The sequence below is a fragment of the Vipera ursinii genome, assembly GCF_947247035.1.
Source record: "Vipera ursinii genome assembly, chromosome: 1".
Lineage (NCBI taxonomy): Eukaryota > Metazoa > Chordata > Lepidosauria > Squamata > Viperidae > Vipera > Vipera ursinii.
This window is the reverse complement of record NC_139512.1, coordinates 71,995,701-72,013,209: the sequence shown is the minus strand read 5'-3', so window position 1 is coordinate 72,013,209 and position 17,509 is coordinate 71,995,701. Positions and strand designations below refer to the sequence as shown.

Genomic DNA, 17,509 nt, shown 5'->3' with positions numbered 1-17,509 from the left:
GGTATATTGTTTTATCAATCACTAATGGATATATCCAGTAAAATAATGTTAAATTGTTGTTTGCCCTTTCTATTGTCAGATTTTGGCAAATAATGATTCCAGTTTGTCATATAATCAATTCCAGTTAGATATAAAAAGGAATACAGTATGACACACGACAAGAGCTATTTTCTTCAAATGAATGAAATATAGTTTCTTTAACAGAACTGAGGTGAGAGGGAAAGAATAAGGATATCAGCATCTCTTGCTGGGCTTCACGGTATAATATTCCTTTTCATTCTTCTTCTTTATTGATTTTTGACAGTTGTTTTTATTAACTGTATTTCAGTGGCTCAGAAGGAAGAGAGCAGTAGAGAACGTAAATACACAAACATTGTCATTAGAACATGATGCATTGCTTCCATCTTGTCTCCATTGCCTGGACTGCTGTAATCAACCAAAGTTAATGATCAACTCAGGCCTAGCTTTATCGCTTAAACTTTTCAGTGCTGAAGTATACAGAAACATAGGTAGAAACAAGTCTGCTAGAGAAATGTGTTTTTTAAAATGAATGTGTTATCTGAGTGAAGCCTCGGTAGGGCAAGGAGGGGGGAAAAATAGCAGTAGCACTACATTCTCTTCCTTGGTTCCTCAACCCATTAGTCTGCATGAATTACTTTGTAAGTAATGCAAAAGCCATTTTACATGTCATTGTACATAGTTAAATCCTATAAAAGTTATTTTCATCATCTCTCCATAGTTTGCTAAACCACAGCATAACATTAGTTTTCCATTTGCATGTTGAATAAACCAACATGAAGCGACACTGCCTTCATGTTTCAAGTATAACAAAGAACTGTTGTTTAGGTTAACAACAGATGAAATGATGAGGAAAGAAAGATGAGCCCAGCATTCATTTTTATCTTGGCAACCTTTAGTTTAGCAAAGTGGGAATATAGTCTGAACCGGTCCTATCTTTATCTTGTTTTGGCTGGATACAAGTTTTTTAAAAAAAAGCTTCAGCATTTTAACATTACCAGGGGGAATTGCATATGGGTCAGCGAAAAACAAATTATGAAAGCAGCATTGTATTGTTGTGATACTTGGTCCAACTATTTCGTAGGGTTATTGTCACACACATGTAAAAAGGGGAAAAAATTATGTTGCATCAATGCCACATTGTTTGACAGAAATCCCAGTCCTGAAGATGTGTCTGATGCCATGGTAACAAAGTAAGAAACCTTTAGCCAATTCTGGCCCTCAAATCCTGAACTGGCAGGTAGGTTCAAAGCACAAACACTCCATCCTCCTCCATCTAAGTAGTGATGTTAATTGTGAATGTTCTTAGCATAAGGTTTGAGGACAGCTGAGCTGAGCATTATGCAGCATCCAAATCTTTTAAATGAGATTTTTCTCCAACTTGGGACAGGCACTGGCTGTGCGATTGGGATATGTGACATATTAGAAAAGTAATATTTTCAGGGAACTGCTCTTAATGCTCTTTACCTAATATGGAAGTTCTGGATGTTCACGTTTTTGTAAGGGGCAGTTTTCCTCTGGCACCACAGCAAAAGCCCTTCTTTCGCAGATGTCTCTACAGAACAAAAGGTAAAAGCATTAGTTCCAAGTTTTCCTTAACCATTCTGACCTTTAAAGTCACTGAGGAGAACCTGGATGGCACCTTCCAAATGCACTTCTGAATCTCCCAAGAACCAGTTTTATATTGAAAGCCCAGAGTAAAATAGTAGAAGTAAAGTAAAAGTAAGCAGCCCTGAGTCTTCTGCATTAGACGGCCATGGCAAATTTTAATTAATAATAATGACCCTAATAATAAAATACAAACTAAACTTAGCAATAAAAAAATAAGAATTTACTCAACCTAAAAGTTATGATAATGAGGTACAAGCTTTAGAAGAGTCCTAACGATCAATTTGATTATGTGCGTTATATTATTTTAGTGACTAAGAGATTGCAGCATTTAATTTTTTAAAATAAAGGTTCGTGTTTATTTATTTCTATTTACATCCATCCTTCATTATTTTTTTATAGACAACCCAAGGTGGCAAACATGTCCAATATTCCTTCCTACTCCTATTTTCAAAACAACCACCCTGTGAGGTAGCTTGGGAAGAGAATGAGTAACTGGTTCAAAACCACCCAGCTGAGCTGGCTTCCATGCCTAAGCCTGGTTTCTAGCCTGATGCCTTAACCAAATATAGCTTTCAGTATTAAATATTTAAGGTACACCAGCCTTGTTTAAAGAATTTAAAATACAGTCACTGGTATTTTTCCCATACCCCTTTCCTTCACTGAGAGTTTATGATGTTTTTGGCAGTTGGCACCCGAAAATGAAAAAGAAAGTAGCAGCTGAGGCAACCGCTGTTGATGCTGCATTTCCATAGCACAGTATTCATTTGAAATGCTCTTTCTTTGAAGTTTCTTTAAACTTTATTCAAAAATAAGATTATAAATCTGGAATGCTATTCTTTCAACTTTTTCTAAAAGCACTCAGTTGAGTAAAATAATACAGAGAGATAAAGTCAAATTTCCTTTCTGTCAAAAGTAAATACTCAGTGACTATGTGAACGTGCTCATGTAGTTTTCTGGACAATAATGTGGAATTAACTTGTTACTGTTTTTTTCTAGAGCTGTTTTCAACTTCCCAGCCCTCTAATTAATATTTAGTGCTCTCACATCTAAGAGCTATGCAGACTCAGCCCTGAGATCAGATCCTCCCCTCTTTTTATTAATACTGTCAATATGCTGCCGCATATAAAGCAAATCAGTTCAAAATTATTAACCTAGCCTAATAGTTACAAAGATGAACCGAGTGTGAAATAATAATAAATGAATAAAAAGGCCAAACCGAAGAGGTGCCTCTTGAAGCTCTTTCAGAAAGCTAAACTAACCGAGACTCCTAAGGAAGCGAATTCCAAAGTGTGGACAGGCAGAAAAGTTCTTTGAAAAAGAACTTTGCCTCCCCTGCAGATCTTAATGCCTAGGCAGGTTCCCTAACAATAAAGAGAAGCCTGGGTCTACAATATCATGAAAGCTGTCAGCCTACGTCCACCACTCTTATGCCAAAGTCAGGGAATGCAAACTTGGAATTCCTTAACTCTGCATTTTGTAAATAGAATCAGCAACTTTCAAGTAGCTCTGTGCAATTAATCAAGCAGAAACACTAACTTCTCACTGACGTGCAAGTATCCTTCATTCAGAGTCTAGGTTTCATGTTCTTTCCCTTGAGGCAAATCATAACATACAAACTCTTCCCCATCATAACTATCATTGAAAGAGATAAGAACCTGTTAGGATTTACCTTCTACTGAGATATCCTGAATGGCAAAACGAAGGATGATGGTCCAAATCATGCCAAGGGTCATTTTTGCATTCCCATCAACAATCTCTGTAAAAAAGAAATGTAACAGTTGAACAACCAGAAATAAATAAGCATGTTCTTAAAAAAAAACTATTAATCCAACAACAGAACTAGACACCCCCCTGAAACCTATGATAAGAAGAGGGGCAGAGGGTACATAAATACTCTCTGGACTTACGGTGAAGATCAGAAATCATCCGCCGAGGAGAAAAATATCAAACTCCTCTGAATGCATATTGCTTCTCTGGTCTAATTTGAGCTGTCTGGTTTTCTTTTTAATATCTTTCCATTTATTTATTTGACTGATGCATATGATGCCTTCCTGTTTGACTGCTCAAGACACTTTACAGTTTAAGTTTTAGTACATCCTGCTTTCAGAGTGTTGGCATGAGAACTTGTTTTTTTAAAACCAGAAACAGCAGTTGGGCTCATTCAATGTTTAAAAAATATAAGTTACTCTTGGTTTCAATATACCCAATTGAAAGCTAGGTGGAAGTTAGATCAAAAGGTTGGCATCACAATTATAGAGCAAAATTTAGTAAAACAAATTAGAGACTTAAATTGTGCACATATAAAGAGGATATATAATGCTTTAATTGAATTGGATTTGGAAACGGAACTGGTTAAAGACTGTATGATAAAGTGGGCACAAAATATCCAGGAACCAATTTCGCTGGATACTTGGGAGATAATTTTGGTCAGAAATGTTAAATTTACTCAGGCTCAAAACTTAAGAGAAAATTTTTATAAAATGTTTTATAGATGGCATCTGGATCCCAAGAAGTTGTCTAACATGTATCCTAACTTACAGTCTAAATGTTGGAGGTGTGGTAGTTTAGAAGCCACCTATTTTCATATGTGGTGGACTTGTAGAAATATAAAAGCTTTTTGGATTAAAATTTGGTGAAACATTCAAAAGATTTTTAAGAGAAAGATAAAGTTTTCTCCACAATTGTTTTTATTGGGTATTGTTGTAGATTGTGATGTTAAAGAAACCAATTTGATGTTGAATATGATAACAGCAGCACGGTTACTGGTGGGACAATATTGGAAGAAGGATAGTTTGCCTACTATAGAAGAATGGGTGTTTAAAGTTTCGAATCTTGCAGAAATGTCTAAGATTTCTGCTTACTTGAAAGATCATTCACAGGAAAGATATATTTCAGTTTGGAGGAGATGGATAGATTATATTCAGAATAAATATGGGACTAAAAAGTTCCATTTAGCTTATGAGTAGATTTTAGAGGGATATTGTTATTGATCTTAGTGTTGGTACTTTGTATGTATTTATGTTAAAGGGGAGTTAAAGCACATTATGAATTTGGTTAATTGTATATTATGTATAATTTTTATTTAGAATATGATTATTATAACTATAATCCTGTATTTAGCTCTGGGAAGTGGGGGGGAAGTGGGCGGGTTTGGGGTGGGGGGGATTTGGGGATATATTGTAAAATCTTGTTTTTGTAAAACTCTTTAAATAAAATAAAAATAAAAATAAAAATATGATTTGGTTTGGTACCATTAGCCCCCTTTCACAATTTGCATTATTTAGAAATAGGCTGGTTGTTTACTGGCGTTACACAATGCCAGTGTCCACATCACCATTTAAAAGGAAGTTTAGTTTCTATTAACTGGTAGAAGAATCTTGAGGGTAGTCAAGAGAAAGAAATTAGATTGTCTTTCTGGCCAATCTAATGCTCAGAGATTCCCATCATATCTTGGTTTTCCCCCAGGATATCAGCTAGTCAGTTCCTCTAATAGTTGTGACACTACAGCTGAAAATTAACAATAAAATACTGGCACTTCCATTAACATTTCTGCTCCACCTAGAACTCCATAGAGAAGCAGGTATATCCTTCTTTACAGCAAAACAATAGAATCTTGTGGTTTCTTAAAGACTCATCTATGTATTATTGCGTAAGATTTCCTGGATCATTAATGAGATTCATGGAGTATTGCCCTGAGAAAGGAATATATAGAAACCCACTGTTGCTATGGATGGTAGAACAGAGAGAGTAAGAGTGAAGAAATGAAATGCAGGTGATAAAGTCACTGAATTTATTTATGTAGTCATTCAATATACAGTTTGGGATATAACAGATATTTTTGCATCAAACTGTGTAATGTGATAAGAAACAAAACTTTTCAGTTTAATTGAGAGAGGTGTTAATTCTTTTAATTAATTCAAACTTGATTACTTTCTTACATGAAAAAGGTCTATCAAGTCCACCCCAATCCAAATAACACCTTATGCTATATTAAAGAGCGTTAAGGTGTCCACCTGCCTAGCAGACAGACACTATTGTTTTGAGATGTTCAAAATAATTGCCTAGATCAGCTGAAGGAGTCACTCAATGAATCATGTCACTGTTAACAGCAGATGCATAAAGCTCCTAATTCAGGAATAATAATGATGATGATGATAATGATGATGATACTGATACTAATAATACTCCCAGTGAGGCACTACCTTGATGTGGTTGTGGGCCTTGCATGCTCTGAGGAAGATGAGAGCTATGCCAGAGGTTCAACCATACTAGACAGATCACATTCGAGGAGTCAGACAAAGAGTATCTCTCCCATAAAAATATGGTGAGATGTAAATTTCAGAAAGTCCAGTCTGAACATCTTGCTGTGTGACAAACCATAACAATACCACCAAATATCCACATCTGCCTATCCCAGGTCGCTGGAAAGGATTCAATAGGTAGACAAAAATGCCAAATCCAGTCTGAACATCTGGCAGACTATGCAATGAACCATAACAACAATAACAAAAGAAAGCAAAGGTAGTATCAATAGTAATAGGTTCCCTTGGGTGTAATCCCAAACAATTAGAGCACAATCTGAACACTGTCAGCATTGACAAATTCATCCATCATCAGTCAGTTGCAAAAGGCAGCTTTATTGGAACAGCTTACATCTTGCAACTATACCTTGTTTAACATTTAACACTATCAAATATCAACAGCTGCCTATCCTACGTCCTTGGGAATGACTCAATAAGTAGATAAGAATGCCAAATCCAGTCTAAACATCTGGCTTTAGTGTGTGACAAACAAAGTCAACCAACAGTCCAAAAGCATTCCAAGAGAAGTAAGGCAGCAAATTCATAATGGACAGCAGGACTGATTAACAATTATGCCAATAGAAGTCTTCATTCAAATGTTAGTTTAGTTCTCTGTATTATCTATGACTGGGCAGTAGCAGCAGCAGCGGAAATAATTAAAAACAAATTCTGAAGGAAACAGTGAGGGTTAACAACTTGCATCCAAAATGTGATCCTGTCAGATTCTATCACCTCATTTCAATATTCCACAATTTTGCAACAATAAAAATGTGCTAAGTGACAAAGAAATCTTTAAGACAGATTCATGAATAAAAGAACTGTTGCTAGGGAGCAACAGTTTGGATTTTATTTGCTAAAGTTGGTAACTATCTTGTATGTCTTGTTCTCCGCCACAAAACCAATGTTGTCACCCTGGTGTCAGGAATATATCTGTATATCAAATGCGAAGATATGTTCATATGCAAAACACTCATTCTGTTGCAGGGGTTAAGCATGGAGAGAATCTGTTTTATCTTGAAATTCCAGAATTCTGATATAACAAAGAAAAGGCTAATAGTTCTTAAAGGTCTTCGGGGTAGGGAATAGAAGAGATGTGGGTAGTAAACAACCTTTAGTACAGCTGATGGACCACCACCCCCTTTCCTCCAAAATCAATGGGGCCCTTTTGGGAGGTTCATACCAATGGAGAATTGAGATTCTGTTCTGCATCTTTCACGCTTTATGAAGCTTCTCCATTAAAAGAAAAAGGAGTTGACAGAGACATGAAGTACGGACTAAAGACTAAGGATGATGATATTAATTCTCCAAGAAGTAATAGTGAAAACTTGTGCGAAGGATCCTTAAAAAGTCAAGCAAAAATATCTCAGGTGTGAATTCGAGAACAGTTGTCACTCTCCTTTCTCACGATCTCAGAGTGCTGTTCACAGCACACTCAACAAGGAAAAATGTTCAGATAGATCTGCATTCGGCCTGTGAAAAGATACAGACTGTTGTTTGAAGAACAGGAACAGCTGGAAAGAAGAAACCAAGTGTTCTGCTCTAGTGAGTATATTTCCATATAATTGGTTTTACTACAATAAGTCTTTGTGAACAGAATATACAAATAAAGGTACAATTTCCATCCCCTTTGGTGCTCAGTTGTTTCAAAAGGAAAATAGCCACTGAATGTTCATAATAAAACTGGGTTCTTTAAAAGGACTCCAAAAGGCATTAATATGTATAGCCCTGTTTTAACTCTGATATCTCCTTGTTTTTACATAGGAGGATCACGGGATATTTTTTTTTTTTGCATCAGTATTTCAAAGAGGATTTATGAAGTTATTTCATATGTAAACAGGAAATATGATGGAAATGCATCAAAAGAGAATGAAAATGTGTTTACACTCTATGTTGCAGTTTATTTTATTACAAAATGTGGACTATTTTTGTGCCATTGATAAGAATTTACTTTGGATTAAAAAGCTCCATTACTAAGTATAAGCAACTAAAGGGAATGCTTTCTTGAACCTGCAGAATTTGCAGAATATGAACAGTACTGTAAACTATATAAAGGTGCCTTTAATTTAGCCAATAAAAACAATAATTTCACTATTTATGATTTCCCTTGTATAAATACAATTTTTAAAAATTGTCCCAAATGTCAGTGTCTCTTCCTTACAGTTTCCATTTTACGCCACAGTAAGAAATGTTACCCCTTCATGGATTACTGCTTGTTGTGGCGAAGGGGCTTGCGTAATTCAATGAAGCTATGAGCTATGCTGTGCAGGGCCACCCAAGACGGACAGGTCATAGCAGAGAGTTCTGACAAAACGTGATCCACTGGAGAAGGAAATGGCAACCCACTCCAGTATCTTTGCCATGAGAACCCTATGGACAGTATCAAAAGGCAGAACGATATGATGCTGGAAGATGAGCCCCTCAGGTCGGAAGGTGTCCAATATGCTACTGGGGAAGAGCAGAGGGCTAGTTTGTTTATGTTTATTGGACTTATATACCGCCCTTCTCCCATAGGACTCAGGGCGGTTCACAAGGAATTTACAATAACAATACAAATTACAAAAGTTAAGAACAGTTAAAATAATTAAATTTAGTCCTTGAATAAAATAAAACCCCTATTAAACTCCAATTAAAACCCAATTAAAATAAAATTACAATTAAAATTCTCAGTCCTGGCCAGAAAGCTCAAAGAGCCAGGTCTTCAGGTCCCGGCGGAATGAACGAAGGTCAGGGGCAGTCCTGAGCTCTACGGGCAGCTGGTTCCAAAGGGCAGGCGCACCCACAGAGAAGGCCCTCCCCCTGGGTGTTACCCGCCGGCAATCTTTTGCCGGCGGTACCCTGAGAAGGCCCTCCCTGTGGGAGCGCACAGGACGAAGGGAGCTTGATGCCGGCAGCAGGTGTTCCCTCAAATATCCCGGACCCAAGCCAGTTAGGGCTTTATAGGTCATCACCAGCACCTTGAATCTCACCCGGAGGGCAACCGGAAGCCAATGCAGCTCACGGAGCAGAGGTGTTACATAGGAGTATCAGGAAACCCCCATCACAACTCGTGCGGCTGCATTCTGCACCAACTGAAGCCTCCGAGTGGTCCTCAAGGGCAGCCCCATGTAGAGAGCGTTGCAGTAGTCCAACCGGGAGGTCACAAGCGCATGATGACTGTGCGTAGGGCATCTCGGTCCAGTAGCGCCAAAAAGAATGAAGCGACTGGGCCAAAGCCGAAAGAACACTCAGCTGTGGATGTATCTGGTGGTAAAAGGAAAGTCCGATGCTGTAAAGATTTGTTTTTCCATAGGAACCTGGAATGTAAGATCCATGAATCAAGGAAAGCTGGACATTGTCAAACAAGAGATGACAAGACTGAACATCGACATCTTAGGAATCAGCGAACTAAAATTGTCAGGAATGGGTGAATTTAATTCAGATGACCATCAGGTATACTACTGCGGGCAAGAATCCCTCAGAAGAAATGGAGTAGCCTTCATAGTCAATAAAAGAGTAGGAAAAGCAATACTGGGATACAATCCTCAAAATGACAGAATGATCTCAGTTCGAATCCAAGGCAAACCATTCAATATCACAGTAGTCCAAGTCTATGCCCCAATCACCGGTGTTGAAGAGGATGAAATTGACCAGTTCTATGAAGGCCTACAGCACCTTATAGAACTAACACCAAAAAATGATGTCCTTATCATCATGGGGGATTGGAATGCTAAAGTAGGAAGCCAAAAGATAACCGGAATAACAGGCAAGGTTGGCCTTGGAGTACAAAATGAAGCAGGGCACAGGCTGACAGAATTTTGTCAAGAGAATACGATGGTCATAGCAAACACTCTTTTCCAACAACCCAAGAGACGGCTCTACACATGGACATCACCAGACGGTCAACACAGAAATCAGATTGACTATGTGCTCTGCAGCCAAAGATGGAGAAGCTCTATACAGTCAGTAAAAACAAGACCAGGAGCTGACTGTGGCTCAGACCATGAGCTTCTTGTTGCAAAGTTTAGGCTTAAACTGAAGAAAGTAGGGAAAAGCACCACTCAGGTATGAAGTAAATCATATCCCGATTGAATATACAGTAGAGGTGACAAATAAATTTAAGGAATTAGATCTGATAGACAGAGTGCCTGAAGAACTATGGACAGAGTTTCGCAACACTGTACAAGAGGTAGCAACTAAAACCATCCCAAAGAAAAAGAAATGCAAGAAAGCAAAATGGCTGTCTGAGGAAGCTTTGCAAATAGCTGAGGAAAGGAGGGAAGCAAAAGAGCCTTGGTGGAGCAGTGGGCTAATGCCTCCTTAAGTAACACCAGCTGCCTGCAATTAGTGCAGGTTCGCATCCCACCAGGCTCAAGGTTGACTCAGCCTTCCATCCTTCCGAGGTAGGTAAAATGAGGACCCAGATTGTTGGGGGCAATAAGCTGACTTTTTAATAATGCCGCTTGGGGGGGGGCAAAAGCCTTAATAAGCAGGCATATACATAGAATGAAGGCTATTGCTAAGCACATTGTTTTGTGCTTAGATTGTAAGCCGCCCTGAGTCTTCGGAGAAGGGCGGGATATAAATGGGAATTTAAAAGAAAAAGGCAAGGGAGAAAAAGAAAGATACGCCCAATTGAATGCAGAATTCCAGAGAATAGCTAGAAGAGATAAGAATGCCTTCTTAAATGAAAAATGCAAAGAAATAGGAAAAAAACAATAGAATAGGGAGGACCAGACATCTCTTCAAGAAAATTGGAGAGATGAAGGGAACATTTCATGCAAAAATGGGCATGATAATGGCAGGGGCCTTACAGAGGCAGAAGAGATTAAGAAGAGGTGGCAAAATTACACAGAAGAACTATACAAGAATGAGCTTAACGTCCCTGATAACCATGATGAGGTGGTCACTGACCTCGAGTCAGACATCCTAGAATGTGAAGCGAAGTGGGCCTTAGAAAAACTGAGCAACAACAAAGCTAGTAGAGGTGACAGTATTCCAGCTGAGCTATTCAAAATCTTAAAAGACGATGCAGTAAAAGTGCTACACTCAATTTGCCAGCAAATTTGGAAAACTCAACAGTGGCCACAGGATTGGAAAAGATCAGTTTACATTCCAATTCCAAAGAAAGGCAGCGCCAAAGAATGTTCAAGCTATCGCACCATTGCACTCATTTCACATGCTAGTAAAGTTATGCTTAAAATCCTACAAGCTAGACTCCAGCAGTATGTGGATCGAGAACTACCAGAAGCACAGGCAGGATTTCGAAGAGGCAGAGGAACTAGAGATCAAATTGCCAACATACGCTGGATCATGGAGAAAGCTAGGGAGTTCCAGAAAAACATCTACTTCTGCTTCATTGACTATGCTAAAGCCTTTGATTGTGTGGATCACAACAAACTGTGGCAAGTTCTTAAAGAGATGGGAGTACCAGACCATCTTATTTGTCTCTTGAGAAACCTATATGTGGGCCAAGAAGCAACAGTGAGAACTGGACACAGAACCACTGATTGGTTCAAAATTGGGAAAGGAGTCCGGCAAGGCTGTATACTGTCGCCCTGCCTATTTAATTTATATGCAGAGCACATCATGAGAAAGGCAGGGCTAGATGAATCAAAAGTTGGAATTAAGATTGCTGGGAGAAACATCAACAACCTAAGATATGCAGATGATACCACTCTAATGGCAGAAAGTGAAGAAGAACTAAAGAGCCTCTTGTTGCAGGTGAAGAAGGAGAGTGCAAAAGTTGGGTTGAAACTTAACATTAAGAAAACCAAGATCATGGCATCCGGCCCTCTCAATTCCTGGCAAAAAGATGGGGAAGAAATGGAGGTAGTGACAGATTTTATTTTCCTAGGCTCCAATATCACTGAAGATGGGGACTGTAGCCAAGAAATTAAAAGACGCTTGCTCCTTGGGAGGAAAGCCATGGCAAATCTAGACAGCACACTAAAAAGCAGAGACATCACCCTGTCAACAAAAGTGCTTATAGTCAAGGCTATGGCCTTCCCAGTTGCGATGTATGGCAGTGAAAGGTGGACCATAAGAAAGGCTGAGCACCAAAGAATTGAGGCCTTTGAACTCTGGTGCTGGAGAAGACTCCTGCGAGTCCCTTGGACTGCAAGGTGATCAAACCGGTCAGTCCTAGAGGAGATCAACCCTGACTGCTCTTTAGAAGGCCAGATCCTGAAGTTGAAACTCAAATACTTTGGCCACCTAATGAGAAGGAAGGACTCACTGGAGAAGAGCCTAATGCTGGGAAAGGTTGAGGGCAAGAGAAGAAGGGGATGACAGAGAATGAGGTGGCTGGATGGAGTCACTGAAGCAGTAGGCGTGAGCTTAAATGGACTCCAGAAGATGGTAGAGGACAGGAAGGCCTGGAGGAACATTGTCCATGGGGTCGTGATGGGTCGGACACGACTTCGCAGCTAACAACAACAAGAAGAAGAAATGTTAGCATTGCCAATCTAGTATCAATATAGAATTCCAGTGTCTTCTCTTGTTTTTCCAAACTTCCGATATAGCTCCTTGGACATTCTGGAGCCAAGATGATGATTGGGAAATGATTAGTGATGATATCACTTGTAGTCAAGTGATATCAGGGATCTTTAACTTTGAAATGCTGTCTATTCTATTGCACATTGTGCATTTTCAGAGACTGCTCCTTTCCTTCCACTTACTCAGATATATCAAGTTGTAATCATGCATAATATTGCATAACAAGCTGTAATAATAATAATAATAATAATAATAATAATAATAATAATAAGAAGAAGAAGAAGAAGAAGAAGAAGAAGAAGAAGAAGAAGAAGAAGAAGAAGAAGAAGAAGAAGAAGAATAAGTTGGAAGGGACCTTGGAGGTCATCTAGTCCAACCCCCTGCTAAGGCAGGAAACCCTATACCATTTCAGACAAATGGCTGGCCAGTCTCTTCTTAAAAACTTCCAGTGTTGGAGCATTCACCACTTCTGGAGGCAAGTTGCTGCACCGATTAATTGTTCTAACTGTCAGGAAGTTTCTCCTTAGTTCTAGGTTGCTTCTCTCCTTGACTAGTTTCCATCCGTTGCTTCTTGTCCTGCTTTCAGGTGTCTTGGAGAATAGCTTGGCTCCCTCTTCTTTGTGGCGGCCCCTGAGATATTGGAACACTGCTATCATGTCACCCCTCACCCTTCTCTTCATTAAACTACACATTCCCAATTCCAGCAACCGTTCCCTATATGTTTTAGCCTCCAGTCCCCCAATCATCTTTGTTGCTCTTCTCTGTACTCTTTCTAGAGTCTCGACATCTTTTTTACATCGTGGTAACCAAAACTGGATGTAGTATTCCAGGTGTGGCCTTACTAAGGCATTGTAAAGTGGTATTAGTACTTCACGTGATCTTGATTCTATCCCTCTGTTAATGCAGCCTAGCACTGTGTTGGCTTTTTTGGCAGCTGCAGCACACTGCTGGCTCATATTTAAGTTATTGTCCACTAGGACTCCGAGATCTTAAATCATGCATAACATTGTTTCACTCTAGTATTTTGGGGGAAGGTTTGTGATGTTTAAGAAAACAATTTGGCTCATCATGTTCTTGGATTAGAGAATCTATGAGCAATTTTTCCCCTAAGATGAACAAAGGCATAGGACTCTTTCTTTTGTCTTCCTTCCCCCAAATCGAAGATAATGAGACAGGATAATAATCCATTAGAAGGAACACAGAGAGCATATATCCATATACCTGGTTCTTGGTGACTGGGCAGGATACAAATGAATGTAACCAGTGAATGAATGGATGGATAGAAGCCAAAAACTGCTTCCAGCTATTCTAAGACTCCTTAATTGAGTGAAGTCATAGAAAGGAATAGGAATAGGAATAGGAATAGGAATAGAATAGAATAGAATAGAATAGAATAGAATAGAATAGAATAGAATAGAATAGAATAGAAGCTGGAAGGGACCTTGGAGGTCTTCTAGTCAGTCCACTGCTCAAGCAGAAGAACCTATATACCATCTCAGACAAGTGACTGTCTAGCCTCTTCTTAAAAATCTCCAGTGATGAAGCAAATTTTGTGAGTTCCCTTTCAATTTCCTCATCTAAGTCATTTATAAAGATATTGAAGACTACTAGGCCTAAGACAGAATCTTGTGGTATCCCACTGCTTACTTCTCTCCATGTGGATGTAGATTGGTTTGGCATGATCTGTTTTTAACAAACCTGTGCTGGCTAATAGTTATAGCTTTGTTTGCTTCTAGTTATTTGCAGATCTGTTTTTTGATTTCTAGGATCTTCCCAGGTATTGATATTAGACTGATTGGTCTGTAGTTTCCTGGGTCCACCTTTTTTTCTTGAAAATGGGAACCACATCAGCCCTTCTCCAATCCTCAGGTACTTCCCCGGTGCTCCAGGATTTATGAAAGATATGGTGCAACGGTTCTGAGATAGCATCTGCCAGCTCTTTCATAACTCTGGGATATAATCTGTCGGGTCCAGTGATTTATATTCGTCAAGGTCAGACAGGTGTCCTCTTACCATTTTCTTGCTTATTTTAATTTTTGTTTCTAGTTTGTCTTTTATTTATTTATTTATTTTATTTTTTTAATTTTAATTCCATTTATATCCCGCCCTTCTCCGAAGACTCAGGGCGGCTTACAAACTTAGCAGTAGCCTTCATTCTATGTATATACCTGCTTATTAGGGCTTTCACACACACACACCCCCAAGCGGCATTATTACAAAGTCAGCTTAATTGCCCCCAACAATCTGGGTCCTCATTTTACCTACCTCGGAAGGATGGAAGGCTGAGTCAACCTTGAGCCTGGTGGGATGCGAACCTGCACTAATTGCAGGCAGCTGGTGTTACTTAAGGAGGCATTAGCCCACTGCTCCACCAAGGCTCTTTTGCAGTGGGTTTTTGGTATGTTGGGCTATAGTTTCTTTTTGTGTGACGACCGATGCAAAGAATGCGTTAAGCAAATACATTACTTTCTAGCAATGTATCTAATATTAAATATGTATCAAATAAAAGCAGGTTCATTATTGCTACTGTCCAGTTTCTGCTTGAAGTGCACGCTGCTTACCTTCAGCTCCAATGGAGACCAGCTTGACTCCTTTGCTAGCAATAAAATCCAGAGCTTTGTTCACATTTGAGATTTTGTGTACTCGCATTTTGCCTCTTTCCGGTTTAGCCAAACGTTCACCTAGTCAGGTTGAGAAAAGAAGACATGATTATTATTTTTTTTAAATGAAATCCTTCATTTCACCTCTACCAAGAATTCATATACCACACAAAGAAAACAGCTGCTTCTCTCCTGATCCATTAGGATTTGTCTACAGTCATAATTTTATAAATACCTGATAGTACCACTTACTCATATAGGGGGATCATGTATTTGACTATTTCCCTCAAGTGACAAGTTATACACATACTAAGCAGCCCTTTGGGGAGCAATAAACTAAAATAATCATACCATGGTCACAAGCAGGAATGACATTAATCTGTTTTCAAATTTGCTTTGTTTATTTTTTCTCTTTTCCTTTTCCAACAGTGGAGATCTTAATAGTAAGTTGAGATCAAAACCTTTATTGTACAACAAATATTTTGATACAGCATGCAGTGTTTTCTTAATATTGTATTCAATTCTGGATGAAAAAGCCAAATAATTTTATGCTTATTAACATTTGAAATCATAATTAATATTGATATTTCTTTCTTGTTTTGAATCCTAAATGGTCTAAATTATCTAAATATTACAGTGATGATGTTTACTCAGTATTCTATTAATCAATATAATCAATACTGTAGCAAAGCAATATAATGTATAGTGTAAGGTTTATAACTATGTAAAGGTAAAGGTTCCCCTGCACATGCGTGCTAGTCGTTTTCAACTCTAGGGGCCGGTGCTCATCTCCATTTCAAAGCCGAAGAGCCAGCGCTTGTCCAAGGACGTCTCCGTGGTCATGTGGCCGGCATGACTAGACACCAAAGGCGCACGGAACGCTGTTACCTTCCCACTGTAGTGGTCCCTATTTTTCTACTTGCATTTTTACGTGCTTTCGAACTGCTAGGTTGGCAGAAGCTGGGACAAGTAACAGGCGCTCACTCTGCTATGCGGCACTCGGGATTCAACCCGCCAAACTGCCGATCTTCTGATCAACAAGCTCAGCGTCCTAACCCACTGAGCCACCGCGTCCCTATAACTATGTAAATGAAGTAAATTACAAAACGAATAAAAATAAAAGGGAGAACACTTTATATAGGGAATATTTAAGTATACAATTGCCTCTTATTCCAAAGTGGTATTTTCAGAAGGACTGACCTCATGATTTTCCCTAATATGTATTTCAATACATAGGTCCTAAAAGCAATAATGCTTTCCCCCCCTGTACAGTATGACATTCAGTGTGGATATTGTTTCTAAGGGTTTAGCCCAGACAGAATAAAGTGCCTAAACAAATGTGCTCAATTATCTTCATAGTGGGGAATTGGAAGTATGTACAGAAGTAAATAAAAGCAGAACTAAGTTGTCATGGCAGTTTTCATTGGGATTATTATTATTTTTCTAAAGATGTGCAAAATGTTTGGTGCATGGAATAGCTGACTATGGGTGGTCTATGCCTGAATGGAAACATACACGCTTCAGGAGTTTTGGCCCATGCAGAGAACAACATGAAGCTGTTTTTATCCAGACACAAATGGTTTGGAGTTGGGGTCAGGGAGGAGGGGGAAGCAGCCAAGGACATTAATGGCTAAGGAGAAACATGGGAAGATCTGGGGACAGGCTGACCCAGGAAACGTGCTGTGCTGCAACAATATCAGGGGTGGCAGAGCAGAAATGAGGAAGGGAGGGCTCTGGAAAATAAGAGCAGTGGGCAGGCTGGTAAAGTATGCCAGCGTTTCCCAACCTTAGGAACTTGAAGATGCGTGGACTTCAACTCCCAGAATTCCCCAGCCAGCATAGCTGGCTGGGGAATTCTGGGAGTTGAAGTCCACGCATCTTCAAGTTCCTAAGGTTGGGAAACGCTGAAGGTTGCTGTACTGGGAACCACAGAGGAGGGTAGGGCAAGCTTGTCCTAGTCACTTCTGGATTTTGTTTTATGTGAAACCCAGAACAACTAAAGCATTCTGGGTTTTGTTCTACTAAACCACAGCTTATCAGAGTTCTAGTTTCTTTTTGCTCATCAAAAAGGATTTTTTTTTTTGCCTCCCACATACCAACTGATTACTCTGCTTATTGCAGCCGACTTGTACTGTACCGTTTCCCCCTCAAATGAGTTAGGGCTATCAATTGGTGGCTAACAGTTACTTCTGCAAATTTATATATCCGCACCGTAATCCCAAAGATATCAGATCAATGAATTACATCTGAGGTGGGCAAAAAAAATTTCAAACATGAGATTTTAGGTCTAGTGGCAGGCAAAAAAGGAGCAAACAGCCTTATCTGAAGCAGAACCTCTGGGACCTGGTGGGCTTGAATCACATCATTTTTCCCCCTTTTGGGCTACTTCTAATTATTTTTATTGTACATTTCCAATGTTCTACTTTGACATTCCCCAAAGGCTATCTTATGTCAAGAGATCATTCATACACAGCAGCAACAATAAACCTTATAGTTAAAAAAAAA

The 17,509-nt window shown here is 39.1% G+C and overlaps 1 protein-coding gene across 3 annotated transcripts in view; it reads right to left on the bottom strand.

The window, feature by feature from the left end:
* Nucleotides 1–17,509, bottom strand: part of ACTN1 (actinin alpha 1) — a 129,306-nt gene that overhangs the window by 44,541 nt on the left and 67,256 nt on the right. For all 3 annotated transcript variants that reach the window (XM_083349163.1, XM_083349161.1, XM_083349164.1), the window contains exons 3-5: nucleotides 14,966–15,085; nucleotides 3,299–3,385; nucleotides 1,486–1,573 (exon numbers count right to left, since the gene is read on the bottom strand). In XM_083349163.1, coding sequence (XP_083205289.1) covers nucleotides 1,486–1,573; nucleotides 3,299–3,385; nucleotides 14,966–15,085 — 295 coding nt within the window. The remainder of the gene's footprint in view (nucleotides 1–1,485; nucleotides 1,574–3,298; nucleotides 3,386–14,965; nucleotides 15,086–17,509) is intronic.